The 14472-nt window shown below is 42.6% G+C and overlaps 2 protein-coding genes across 5 annotated transcripts; both read left to right on the top strand.

The window, feature by feature from the left end:
• The first annotated feature begins 956 nt into the window (after positions 1-956).
• LOC121585443 (protein rapunzel-like) lies at positions 957-3436 on the top strand. The gene is made up of 2 exons (XM_045226619.1): positions 957-1316; positions 1964-3436. The coding sequence occupies exons 1-2, from the start codon at positions 1208-1210 to the stop codon at positions 2686-2688; spliced, it is 834 nt and encodes a 277-aa protein (XP_045082554.1). The 5' UTR covers positions 957-1207; the 3' UTR covers positions 2689-3436.
• Positions 3437-4595: 1159 nt separating this feature from the next.
• On the top strand, positions 4596-14218 carry LOC121585970 (krev interaction trapped protein 1). Of its 4 annotated transcripts, none has more exons than XM_045226044.1 (17): positions 4596-5483; positions 6035-6213; positions 6713-6869; positions 7023-7115; positions 8361-8490; positions 9044-9287; positions 9489-9604; positions 9886-10029; positions 10206-10362; positions 10839-10946; positions 11081-11237; positions 11380-11531; positions 11814-11980; positions 12144-12231; positions 12326-12532; positions 13590-13706; positions 13895-14218. In XM_045226044.1, the coding sequence occupies exons 2-17, from the start codon at positions 6112-6114 to the stop codon at positions 13982-13984; spliced, it is 2229 nt and encodes a 742-aa protein (XP_045081979.1). In that variant the 5' UTR covers positions 4596-5483; positions 6035-6111; the 3' UTR covers positions 13985-14218. The 4 variants fall into 4 exon arrangements, with proteins under 4 accessions (XP_045081979.1, XP_045081981.1, XP_045081980.1 ...); XM_045226046.1 differs by lacking the exon at positions 4596-5483 and adding an exon at positions 5502-5850; XM_045226045.1 differs by lacking the exon at positions 4596-5483 and having other exon boundaries at positions 5867-6213.
• Positions 14219-14472: the final 254 nt, after the last annotated feature.

Genomic DNA, 14472 nt, shown 5'->3' with positions numbered 1-14472 from the left:
CTGTATCTTCTCTCTAATCCTAATATAGGACAGGACACTGCCATTTTACCCTTGAGTAAGGCACATAACCCCCCAAAACTCATCCAGGGGGGCTTCTCTCTCTCTCTGTGTGTGTGTGTGTGTGTGTGTGTGTGTGTGTGTGTGTGTGTGTGTGTGTGTGTGTGTGTGTGTGTGTGTGTGTGTGTGTCAGTGGTGGAAAAAGTACTCAATTGTCATACTTGAGTCAAAGTAAAGATACCTTAATAGAAAATGACTTAAGTAAAAGTGAAAGTCACCCAGTAAAATACTACTTCAGTAAATGTCTAAGAGTATTTGGTTTTAAATATATCTTAACTATCAAAAGTATAAATAGTTTCACATTCCTTATATTAAGCAAACCAGACGACACAATTTTCATTTATTTATTTATTTACGGATACCCGCGGCACACTCCAACGCTCAGACATAATTTACAAACTAAGCATTTGTGTTTAGTGAGTCTGCCAGATCAGAGGCAGTAGGTATGACCAGGGATGTTCTCTTGATGAGTGTGTGAATTTGACCATTTTCCTGTCCTGTTAAGCATTTAAAATGTAACGAGTACCTTTGGGTGTCAGGTAAAATGTATGGAATAAGAAGCGCATTATTTTATTTAGGAATGTAGTGGAGTAGTAGTAAAAGTTGTCAAAAATATAAATAATAAAGTAAAGTACAGATATCCAAAAAAACGACTTAACTAGTACTTTAAAGTATTTTTACTTAAGTACTTTACACCACTGGTGTGTGTGTGTGAGAGAGAGAGAGAGAGAGAGAGAGAGAGAGAGAGAGAGAGAGAGAGAGAGAGAGAGAGAGAGAGAGAGAGAGAGAGAGAGAGAGAGAGAGAGAGAGAGAGAGAGAGAGAGAGAGAGAGAGAGAGAGAGAGAGAGAGAGAGTTGTGGTGTGGTGTGTTGGTTGAGTACTGTGAAAGCAGAAAATAAAGAATTGCCATGCAAATTGATAAACATAGATCTATTCTACTCTGATGCATTCCCCCTACCCTTATCCCTACATTCCCTACAACAATTATTGCTACTGAAAGTGTGGAATTGATTTTATATGCCTGAAACAATAGACACCCTGCCTGCCCTCTGTTTGGGTTACAGCCACAAAGCAGCCAGCTGCATTTTCCCCTCCATCCAATCAGCACAGCCCAAACAAGAGTCACATTTCCTCGTTCCTCTGTCCTTATATGGCAGAAAGTAGGCTGGGCTTTTCAGACTGGGGGACTCGTGGAAAATGGTGGCTTGGAAATACTGACAGCTTGTGTGAAGAGAAGAATAACAATAGCTTGACCTCAGGTAAAAATAATCAATGGCTTTGTATTATCTGTTGGGGGTTTATCTGAAAAGGAACTCTGTTAGGATATATTTATGTCAAAAGGGAAATCAGTGGTTCATGATACATGTTTCTGGTTGGAGATACAGGAAATGAACTTGGTTAGACCAAAATGAATGTGATTTACTAATGGCAAATGGATCTGATCTCTGAATTGATGTAGATTGGCATGTACCTTCATCATTTTGTTAACCTTTAGAAAAACTTGCCATGTAAAAGGAGGTCAATTATGTATTTAATGTACCCTGGAGACACACCCACTGGTCTTCCTGATTTTTTCATGAGGTGTCACTCAATAGTATTACGACTGTAACTTGATACCTGAAGCTAAAAGACTCACAGTGACATAATGCATGTGTGGAATGTAACTTGAGAACTAAGATGCCCGATTTTGCCTGCAGCATTAAAAGTAATAACATTGGAATTCTTCTGAAACATTGGTGATCCCCCCATCTACAAGAAAAACAGAAACAGTTCAGTTCATTGACTACCCTCACAACAGCCTGAGAGTGTCTGCTCTCTCTCTCCTTTCTCTTCTTCTTTCTCTATCTTTTTATCTCTCTGTCTGTGTCTATATCTCTCGTTCTCTCCCTCTCTCTCTCTCTCGCAGTTTGTCAAAGTCAGATGCTCACAGCGATGGCTGACGCAGGGCAGATCAGAAAGACAGCGGTCAAGGTGCTGGGCTGCGTGGAGAAGGTCTCCTCCTTCGCCTCGTCCATCAACCCCCTCTTCGGCATCGTCTCCTCCCTGGTGGGGGTGGTGCGCATTGGCCTGGCGGGCGAGGAGGCGCACGCCCTGGACAAGGACTTCCAGTTGGTGCACGGCAAGCTGGAGAGCATCTCTGCGAAGAACCGCCAGTGCCTGCGGCAGATCCGTGTGGACGAGGTCAATGAGACATTCGGTAAGTACGAGGAGTACATCAAGCACCAGTACGCCGCCTTCAACTCCATGGTGACACTGGTGAGGAAGGACCCAGAGGGAGCGCGGCGCCACATGGCCGACTTCGAGTGGGTCTATGAGAGGGACAAGAGCGACCTGAGCCTGGACGTGTACTACCGGGGCGTCATGGGCACCGGGTCGGTGTTCGGAAGGCCCCTGCTGAAGGTGTACCTGGAGCACTGCGACGGAGACCGCAGGGTCATGGAGCACCGGTGCTCCCACCTGGGACACCTGTTCCACATCGGCCTGATCGCCCTCATGGCCTACACAGCGGTGACAGAGGACGACGAGGAGGAGGTGCGGGAGAAGTGGGCCAAGCGCGTGGAGGACATCCAAGCCAAGATGCAGGAGGTTTTGAGTCAGTGCAAAGAGGAGGAGGAGAGGAGTCCTCCCTAAAGCTTGGGGAAGGGGAGAGGTGGCGGCCCTGTCCATAAACTACCCTTACTCCCAGTCCTGGAGTGCTACTGGGTGTGTAGTATGTCCTGGGTGTTCCTGCCCTGCTCTAATCCATCCAATTCTACTAATCAGCTGCTTATCATGGGCCTAATTAGCTAAACCAGGTATGTTAGAGCAGGGATGGAATAAAAGCCTGCAGACCCAGTAGCTATCCAGGAGGAAGGATGGCCACCCCTGCTCTGACTCATTTTTAGAACTAGATAGGTACAAGCAATATGGCTGTAGCTCCACCTTGCCCTTGGTGGAATTTTTTGCCAAATATTGTTTAGACCTGTCCAACTTATTCTGATCAAAACAAGTGCCAAGGGGTAGGGGCTAGGGGTTGATTCTCGACAGGGCCAGCGATTTGAAGGGAGTTTGGGTGGGTGAGAAGTGGAGTTTGGTGGTTAAAACTGTGGAGAAGAGGTTTGTTCCCACTTTCTCAGCAACCAGACTCATTCAAGTGGACCAAGTAAAGCAAGGAAATCATATATTATGAATAGATGGGAAACCAAATTCACAGTAAAAGCAATCAAATGTATTTTACTCTGTGCATGTCATTTATTTGGGTCAACTAAATTCTGTTGTTGTGGCAATAGTTCCTAGTTTGAACAGCTGCCTTATATTAGGCTACCTGCCAATACGTTCTCTGACTGTCTGTTAATGTTTTTTACACTGTCTTCAATAAACAAGTCAATGATGACCCATATTACAGTATGTACAATAATCCTTTGACTGAAACACTAGTCTCTCTTTCTCTCGCTCTCTCTGAATTATAGAGCACTGCCCCTATTAGTTATATTGACCTGACGCATTATTAAACATCAGCAGATGTCACAAAGTGCTTATACAGAAACCCAGCCTAAAACCCCAAACGGCAAGCAATGCAGATGTAGAGGCACGGTGCCTAGGAAAAACTCCCTAGAAAGGCAGGAACCTACAAAGAAACCTAGAGAGGACCAGGCTCTGAGGGGTGGCCAGTCCTTTTCAGGCTGTGCCGGGTGGATATTATAAGAGTACATGGCCATTAAGGCCAGATCATTCTTCAAGATGTTCAAACGTTCATAGATGACCAGCAGGGTCAAATAATAATCACAGTGGTTGTAGAGGGTGCAACAGGTCAGCACCTCAGGAGTAAATGTCAGTTGGCTTTTCATAGCCAAGCATTCAGAGGTTGAGACAGCAGGTGCATCAGAGAGGGAGAGAGAGGGTCGAAAGCAGCAGGTCCGGGACAAGGTAGCATAACAGGTCAGCGTTCCATAGCCACAGACAAAACAGCAGAAACTGGATCAGCAGCACGACTAGGTGGACTGAGGACGGGGACAGCCAGGAGTCATCGGGCCAGGTAGTCCTGAGACATGGTCCTAGGGCTCATGTCCTCCGGGAGGGGGGAGAGAGAGAGAGAGAAAGAGAGAGAGAGAGAGAGAGAGAGAGAGAGATGGGAGAATTAGAGGGAGCATACACAGGACACCAGATAACAGCAGGAGAATTTCACCAGGTAGGACAGACTGACCCTAGCCCCCCGGCACATAGACTATTGCAGCATAGCTACTGGAGGCTGAGACTGGGTCGGGGGACACTGTGGCCCTGTCCGACGATACCCCCGGACAGGGCCAACAAGGCAGAATATAACCCCACCCACTTTGCCAAAGCACAGCCCCTACACCACTAGAGGGATATCAACAGACCACCAACGTACTACTAATAATAATAATATGCCATTTAGCAGACGCTTTTATCCAAAGCGACTTACAGTCATGTGCGCATAAATTTTTACGTATAGGTGGTCCCAGGGATCAAACCCACTACCCTGCCGTTACAAGCACCATGCTCTACCAATTGAGCTACAGAGGACCACCTCGAGACCCTGAGACAAGGCTGAGTATAGCACACAAAGATCTCCTCCACCACACGAGCCCGAGGGAGCGCACAACCAAACAGGAAGATCATGTCAGTGACTCATCCCACTCAAATCGAGTATAACAAAAAAAGCCTGACATGACATGACATAATAAAACACTTGTTAGCAGAATTACATTTGGGGAAATCGGGTCTAGACTTCATATTCCTTATCTATTATTATTATTATTATTATCATTAAATAGCCTACCTAAAATATGTCATGAGTCTTGTTAAACTAGGTTGCAGGACATTAGCTTCAAAACACAAATCGTCCTAGGTCCCTCAAATTAAACAAAATCAAATTTTCAAATGTGAAAAGAGGGCCTTGTGGGGGGGAAAAGGTTGGGAACCCCTGCCATACATAACCTGAAACTAGCAAAAGTGTACCTGGAATTGACTATTTAATATACAAATATTTTGAAACATGCCCATACTCACAATTTATACCAGGATTGCCTGAATGCAATACAAATGAATTCAGAACTAAAGTTATGAGTCAAAAGTCACTTGGCCTTATTTTATACCAAAGCAAATTACTTTCCCATCCGATTTGATTTCTGTATAATTGATTTCCATCTGTCTACATTTTCAGAAGAAAAAATATGCGCACTAAGTCCACCCGACCAGCAGAGTTCCCTGTTGTCAAAACGAGTCCGTCTAGGCGTAATGTGACTCTTGTCCATTTCGCTTGCTGTGGTCGGCAACCGATGTTATGCTTTTAGGAAACTCACAAATATCTGCCTAGAAGTTTGCCTAGCTTATTGATACTGCGTGTCTATGCCTTATTACACCCAGGAAAATGAAAACACCGATAATGTATACTTTTTAAAGTTTGTGATAGATCATAATTTCAGGTATGTTTGAAAGCGTTTCTCAAAATGTAACAGTGCGATACCTAAGCCTTTCGTTAAGTTATCTGACGTAAAGTTTCACATCTACTTCAAAGGACACAATGTAGCTTTACTGAAAATTCGTGCCCCATAGTACTTTTCATGTTGTATTTTATAATGTATGTGATGATATCAATAGTCTTCTACAGGAAGGCAACCGTATGCTTGGTTTCCGGGGCGTGACTTTTGTTGTGACATAATAACTTTAGACTTTTGAACGCGATCAAATTTGCCTTTTGAAAAGATTTTCGCCCAAATAGTTTTACTATCATTATGCTATTTCATTTTAATGCATTAACGTAACAGCCTATGTGATCGTAGAGATTATTAAGTAATTTATTACAAGTTAACAATTTAAAAGTCTTATCTTTTCAAGATTGATCCGTGATGAGAACCATATAATGTGTAATAGCCTAGCCTTCTTTTAAATAGTTAAAAGACATAGATTATGAATAGAATATTCACGTTTTGCTGGCTCCCAATTAGATTCTGATTTATTATTTGTAACATTTCAGGCATGGTGCTCCTCACCTTCCTCATAACTCGGTCCTTGTGTAGGATGCTTGAAAGGGATTGAAGGCAAGTCAACGCCATGGGCAACCACGACAACTTTGAAGATGTGTTTGTTGCTGTCATTCGTCCAAAGAATAAAGTCAGTCTGAGCTCTAAGGAATATCGGGCTAAAGCCTATGAGGTAAGACTACGATATATGTCATATGATACAGTAGCGACCGTGCAACACCTAGCGACCTCATCCAGAGGTTAGGATATCTTTGCATAACCGCAAGGGGTTGGACTGACAGTCGCAGGGTGCTGTGTTTGAGTCCCAGTCTGGGCTACCCCCTGAATTTGTTACATTGGTTTCACAAGTGGGATACACATTTCGTATACATGTTTAAGTAATACTGCGAGTAGCAGACTATGGTTACTGCAAAGTGGCAACGCCTTTATTAATAAATTGAGTGTAAGGACGCTCCGTTTTGGACAGCTCCCTGGAAGTGCATAGTTCTGGCTTGTGCCATATTACCATATCAGCCACCCCAAATCTGCTTCAGTATCATTTTACTTTAACCCAAATATTGTTAATGGCAAATTACAATTATTTAGCTTATGGTTTGATTTCATAGATGTATTTCTAGTTCAGTTTATGTTCACCAGTGACATCATGTGTAACCCTGTTACCCCTCCTTTAGATCCTGTTGATAGAACTTCCTTTGGAAGGAAAAGAGAAGAAACAGAAGAAAATCTTACTGGCGACCAAAATCCAAGCCAATGGGGACACAGCCAGATCCATTTTAGATTATGTAGACAAAACAACAAAACCCATATCTAACAACCAGGGTTTTATTGGTAAATGAATACATATTTGTTGCTTTTCTGTAATTATGGTGGCTTTCCAGATTTGGATGTGAATCCTTTGTTAATGTAAAATATTTATGAAGAGTAGAAAGACATTTCAAATAACAAACTGTGTCAAAGCGCTGATCCTGTTGCTCATCACAGGAAAGCGTGTGGTGCACATGAACAAATTCCCTCTCGATGTTGACAATGAAGGGAAAGAGGTCTCCCTCGTTATTGTGCCAATCAATGTCAAAGGTAGGACTTGACACTAACTTGTCAGCACATAACATAAATGTGTTATAAATTATTAGAAATGGTATAAATGCTCAATAATTAAATACAGTAGGGTCCGGAGATATTGGATCCCTTGATAAAGATAAGCAAAAAGAGACTATAAAATGAATAATGCAAATACTGAGCTATATTGTATGCAAAAAAAAGAGGAACAGTTATATTTTATACTAATACAAATTGCTCAGATAAATAGATTTTGTTTTAAAAAGAATCTCAAAGATGGGGTCAAAATGATTGGATCTGCTGTTTTCAATACTCCAGCACCCTCCCCTTGCGAGGATCATGACACTGGGCCTTTTTCTAAAATGTTTTATGAGATTGGAGAACACATTGGGAGGGATATTAGACCATTCCTCCATACAGAATCTTTCCAGATCCTAGATATCCTTAGTCTGCGCTTATGGACTGCCCTCTTCAATTCAAATCACAGGTTTTCAATGGGGTTCAATTCCGGAGAATAAGATGGCCATTGCAAAATGTTGATTTTGTGATCAATTAACAATTTCTTTGTGGATTTTGATGTGTGCTTGGGGTTATTGTTCTTGCTGGAAGATCCACTTGCGGCCAAGTTTCAGCCTCCTGGCAGAGGCAACCATTTTTGGGCTAAAATGTCCTGGTACTTGGTAGTTCATGATGGAAGTTCATGATGCCGTTGACCTTAACAAGGACACAATAGCCCCATAACATCAAAGATCCACCACCGTATTTAAGAGTTAGGATGAGGTATTTTCTGTATATGCATTGTTCTTTCGAAGGCCAAACCCAACCCTGGTGTGCGTGGCCAAAGACCTCTATTTTCATGTCATATGACCAAGTTCAGGAGGCTGAAACTTGTCCGCAAGTTGATCTTCCAGCAAGACGATAACCCCAAGCACGCATCAAAATCCAATAATTTGTATTTATTTATTATTTGTTAAACAGATATTGTATTAGCAATTGTATTAGTATAAAATAATATAATATTTTCATTTTTTTAGCATACAATATAGCTCAGTATTTGTATTATTTAACACTATACAATATTTGTATTTTTTCTCATCTTTATTGAGGGATACAATAACTCCGGACCCCACTGTAAGTGAAAGAGTGTTAGTCCACTTGTGTCTGGGGTACTTTTAAAGCATTCATTACAATAATTCCTAATAATATAGTTTAGCTAACAATGTTTTATATTGTTGTGTGCTGCTTATTGGTCTTTCTGAACAGATAACAGCAAGCCTATCTACAGCCCTGGGAGCCCCAGTTTTTACTGCCTGCAGGATATCATGCGTGTGTGTAGCGAGACCAGTGCTCACTTCTCCCCCATCACCTCAAAGATGCTCCTGGCCTTGGACAAGTAAGTCTTTGTCTAGGATTTCATATTGAAGTCATTTAGCAGGCACCCTGATCCAGTGTGACTTACTGTTTTTGCTGTGTATCAGAGAGCTGAAGTGTATATGGTAGCTTCACTTACTGTACCATCTGCATGGCTGTTGTATTATTGCCACCTCGGGGTCGATAGGTAGCCCAGAGGTTAGCGAGGTGGACCGGTAACAGGAAGGTTGTTGGTTTAATTCCCGGCTGGACGATGAAAAAAGTGGGGAACTAGATTGGTTACTGGAGGGCTGCTGGTTTCAGATCATTACTTCTATCCACTACTGTTGTGCCCTTGAGCAAGGCACTTAACCACGCTGCACTGCGACTGTTGTGCTGCTTCCAGCTTCCCGTGAGAGTGTGGTGTCCGGGGGGTTGGGATTGGGAATAACATAAGATATTTAAAGCGATTTATAGTGCAGTGAATGACACATAGTAGATAATTCACCCACCATAGAGACATTGGTAAGCCTTACCAGAACGTCACCTACTAAACCTTGACCTTTGAACTTGTATCTTTTACATGCCCTATCCAGGTGGCTGGCAGAGCAGCACACCATGCCTCACGCCATTCCAGCTCTGTTCCGGCCCGCGCCGGTGGACCGAGTCAAGACCAACGTGAGTAACCCTGCCTACATCAGCGAAGGCAAACCCATTGACGGGGGTTTGCACATGGGTTACACTGCCTTGGAGATCAAGAGCAAGATGCTGTCACTGGAGAAGGTTGACATGTGCATTCAGAACCCTCTCTACGGATCAGACCTGCAGTATACCAACCGGGTGAGAGCCCTTTGCCCAGATACAATTTTTTTCCAATCCTTACCCTCTCCCGAGGGACGACTTACAAGACAGTTCACATTTTTGTTTTAGCCCTGCACTGACAAACTTTTATTTTAAACAAAAAATACTTTGTATCATTATCAAAATATATGAACATAAACTAAAGTGTCTACGTATCCTCTCTATTTTTGCAATTTTTAGGTGGACAAAGTTATTATCAACCCTTACTTTGGCCTTGGTGCTCCAGATTACTCTAAAATCCAGATCCCTAAGAGAGAAAAGTGGCAGCACGGCTCTAACAGTGTGACAGAGGACAAGTGAGTGAGCGTCCCAAAATGTTACTTCAAAACAACTTCATGCATTCTCCAGACCAGGGTTCAAATAGTATTTGTTTTCCTTCAAATAGTTTGAGCATGTCTTTAGTGCCAAATGGGTGACATTTGCACATTTGGGAGTATTCCATTGGTTCCATTGCACCAGGCAATCTTAATCTAGCCCAATTCAGTCTGGCATTCTCTGGAGTTTGGGCCTTTTCAAATGCCTCATTACATTGTGAAGTCAGTGATTGAACAGGGCCTATTCTCTGTCTCCTCCCTAGGGAGCGCCAGTGGGTGGATGACTTCCCCCTCCACCGCAGTGCCTGTGAAGGCGACACAGAGCTGCTCACCAAGCTCCTGGAAAGTGGCTTCTCAGTCAAACAGCTGGACAGTGACCACTGGGCCCCCATCCACTACGCCTGCTGGTACGTCTCATATGAGGGATGTTGTGTTTTAGCACAGCTGTACACTAAAACAAGATTGTAAACCAATTCCCTAAAGAAAATTAGTCCTCTAAGGACAATAAAGTTTATATTCTCTTTTTTTAATCGAACAGCTAATGTCAAATAAGAGTAAAATGTATGTGTTGTTTTGAATGTAGGTATGGTAAAGTGGAGGCGACCAAGCTACTGCTGGAGAAGGGAAACTGTAACCCCAACCTGCTGAATGGCCATCTGAGCTCCCCGCTGCACTTTGCTGCAGGAGGGGGCCACTCAGAGATAGTACAGCTTCTGCTCCAGCATCCTGAGATAGACCGGGTAAGACTGAGACAGGGTTGGATGGGGGGGGTTATGACTAGGGTTAGGGTTGAGCCAGGGTGTGGACATGAAGCTAGGGTTAGGGTTGAGCCGGGGTGTGGACATAAAGCTAGGGTTAGGGTTGAGCCGGGGTGTGGACATGAAGCTAGGGTTAGGGTTGAGCCAGGGTGTGGACAAGAGGAAAGTGTGGAGAGACAGCAGAAGACAGTCAGCATGGCTTAACCCTAATCCTAACATGTTTGAATTCCCAATTCAACCACTAAATGTGCTGGAATAAAAGCCTGCACACCGAGTAGCTCTACAAGACCTGAATTGGAGAAGCCTGGTTGAATACAGTATATCCTCCATCCTATTTGCATAATGGCCACATACTGTGCTGGTACCAGTGGAACATCATAGCTTAGGACTTCAATATGTTGCCAGTAGTAAGTAGCAGTAAGAAAGTAACTTTGCTTGCTTGTTTTTGTTTTTATCAGCACATAGAGGATCAGCAAATGAGATCGCCCCTGCAAATCTGTGAAGAGAACAAGCAGAACGAATGGGAGGAGACAGTGAAACTTCTACAGCAAGCCAATAACAAACCAGTGAGTGTGAAGTATGTGTGCGTCTGTGTGTGTGCGTGCGCACATGCGCGTGTGCATGTATGCTACTCCAACAGACTTGTCAAAGACTTTTATTGCGTTTAGAAATTGACAAAAATGGTGTGTTCGTTCCGCAGTACGAGAAGGTGCGCATCTACCGCATGGACGGCTCGTACCGCTCGGTGGAGCTGAAGCACGGCAACAACACATCAGTGCAGCAGATCATGGAGGGCATGCGGCTCTCCAAGGACACCCAGCAGTACTTCACCATCTGGATCTGCTCCGAGAACCTCAGTGAGTCACACATACACTGATCCAAAATGGCCGCCCAATATCTAGGCTTAGGTAGTATGTCCTTGTATCTGTAGTATCTTATTTCCAGGCCACCTGTGCTTATTATACCCTTTGTGTGTTTCTGTGTCTTGTCTTCCATCAGACCTGCAGCTGAAGCCCTACCACAAGCCCCTGCAGCACCTGCGTATCTGGACAGAGATCGTCACTGACCTCACTGTCCTGGACCCCCAGAGGGAGAACCCACAGCTCTTCCTCCGTAGAGATGTCCGTCTGCCCCTCGACATTGAGAAAAAGGTTTGTAACCAATTTGATTTTGATCAACTTTATTATCCAGTTGGGGAAATTCTTCTTGCAATTCTTCTTGCAGTGCTGCATCTGTAAAGCAAGGATTTTGGATTTTGAATATTGATTAGATCAGTGTTTCTCAACTCTGGTTAAGTGAGACCCAGAGGGTGTACATACTTCCAGCCCAGTAATAATACACCTGATTTAAACTGATCATGGGTTTGCTGTTCAAGTTCATTTATTAATTAATTAATTAATCCATCCATGATTGGCTTGAATCTTCTTCCCCAGATTGAGGACCCCCTGTCCATCCTGATCCTGTTTGACGAGGCCAGACACTGCCTCCTCAAGGGCTTCTTCCCCTCCCTAGACAGCAAGCTGATCACCCTGGCCAGCTTGCTGCTGCAGATCATCTACGGAAACTATGAGAGCAAGAAGCACAAGCAGGGTTTCCTTAAGTAAATATCTTAAATCGGTCCCTGAATTGAATCAATCTAGCATAATACTCTTCTTTAAAACTGGTGAAATCTTGGTATGATATTCAAAGATAAGGTACAGTACATAAACCTGTGGTAATATGATATACTATTGACATAACCGTAAATGTTTTGTTTTCAACAGTGAGGAAAACCTGAAATCTATTGTCCCGATATCCAAGGTGAAAAGCAAAGCGCATCATTGGACAAACCGGATTCTTCATGAGTATAAGGTCAGGTTTATTTTCATTATTTAGTTTTTGCGTAATATACATTTATATCTGTGGGGTCAAACTCTTACCCTTACTTCACCTTATCCGCCAACAGAGCCTCAGTATGAGTGAGGGTGTGAGCAAAGAGATGCACCACCTCCAGAGGCTCTTCCTGCAGAACTGCTGGGACATCCCAACATATGGTGCTGCCTTTTTCACGGGCCAGGTCTTCACCAAGGCTAGCTCCAGCAACCACAAAGTCATCCGCGTCTTCGTGGGTGTCAACACCAAGGGCCTGCACCTCATGAACATGGAGACCAAGGTGCCCCGGGGCTATTTGTTTGTTGGGACCAGAGCCATATGTATACAGAGAGAACCTTATTTAACCATGCAGTATACAGAATACTGTAGTATACTAAGACGCATGAAACATACTTAAGCTGAATGCACCGAGCTGTGTTTAAACTACTAGCACACAGCTCAGACACCCATGCATACCCCACAAGACATGCCACCAGAGGTCTCTTCAAAATCCCCAAGTCCAGAACAGACTATGGGAGGCGCACAGTACTGCATAGAGCCATGACTACATGGAACTAGTCCACATCAGGTAACTGATGCAAGCAGTAGAATCAGATTTAAAAAACAAATAAAAATACACCTTATGGAATAGCGGGGACTGTGAAGAGATACACACACAGGAACAGACGCACGCATACGCACGCATACGCACACGTACATTGTAATATTGTTGTATGGTGGTATTATACATTTTGTATTGTAGATACAGTACCAGTCAAAAGTTTGGACACACCTACTCATTCAAGGGTTATTATTTATTTTTACTATTGTCTACCAAGAGTGTGCAAAGCTGTCATCAAGGCAAAGGGTGACTATTTGAAGAATCTCAAATATAAAATATATTTTGATTTGTTTAACACTTTTTTTGGTTACTACATGATTCCATATGCGTTATTTCATAGTTTTGATGTCTTCACTATTATTCTATAATGTAAAAAATAAAGAAAAACCCTTGAATGAGTATGTGTGTCCAAACTTTTGACTGGTAGTGTATGTAGTGGTGTAATAATGTTATGATGTACTGTTTTATCTTTTGTTTTATATGTAATGCAAGTGCCTTAATGTGTTTGGACCCCAGGAAGAGTAGCTGCTGCCTTGGCAGCAGCTAATGGGGATCCCTAATAAATACAAATACATTCTTATCTACTGGTCACAAAGTAAGCATGGATGTAAATATCTAAGCATAGAAAATACGCCTCAAAAGTATCCATTTTAAAAGCTTTGTATATTTTGTATGTTTTCATGTAAATGCCCTCTTTTACTGATACTTGTGCATATGTTCTACTGTGTATCTGTAGGTCCTTCTTATCAGTCTGGAGTATGGCTCTTTCATGTGGCAGCTAGGGCACGCTGATCAGTATTTACAGATTCACAGTCTGGAAAACAAGATGAACTTCATTGTCCACACCAAACAGGTAACTATAGGACCTTACCCAAGTCATTACAATGGATGTACCTGTGATTAAGTTGAATCAATGTGTTGTAGCCTGGGCAGATTGTATGATTTGTAGCGTACAGCTCTAGCTCTAACTGAAGAGTTTAATCTGGGCAATATTACATGAAATTGCTTATTCATGTGCTCCTTCTCTTCTTTTCTCAATAGGCTGGCCTTATTGTTAAACTGTTAATGAAGTTGAGTGGACAAATGACTCCGAATGACAGAAGTTTAACAGACAAGTATGCATATGGTTGACTCCCCTTCAAAGACAATATTATTCCCATGTACTTTTTTGTCGGTTGCTTTGCTTTCTTGTACTGGACCATTGCTTTTTTTGAGGAAAAAGTATTTTCACCAAAAACGTTTCACATTTTGTTTATTTGATATTCTGATTTCTGTAACGTTTTCAAATTATTACATGCTGTAATTTTTCATGGTTGTAAATAACGTGTATTTAATGGTTCATTTTAATAAAATGAATAATTATGAGTGTGAGTAATTCCTTCCGTTTTTGCGAAAATACAAGTCTGTCTTATGAACATACTTTTTTTTAAATCTGTGCATTCGGTGCAAAGTAAAGATACATTAATTTGGCTTAATAAATTACAGTCGATCTCAAATAGTCAATTAAAATAGTGTGGTGCAGTGTGGTGCCAGAACAACAACCTCTCCCTCAACATGGGCAAAACAAAGGAGCTTATCGTGGAATACAGGAAACGGAGGGCTGGACACGCCCCCATTCA

The sequence above is a fragment of the Coregonus clupeaformis genome, chromosome 17, assembly GCF_020615455.1.
Source record: "Coregonus clupeaformis isolate EN_2021a chromosome 17, ASM2061545v1, whole genome shotgun sequence".
NCBI lineage: Eukaryota > Metazoa > Chordata > Actinopteri > Salmoniformes > Salmonidae > Coregonus > Coregonus clupeaformis.
The sequence above is the reverse complement of the archived record's forward strand: the minus strand, read 5'-3'. Positions and strand labels throughout refer to the sequence as shown.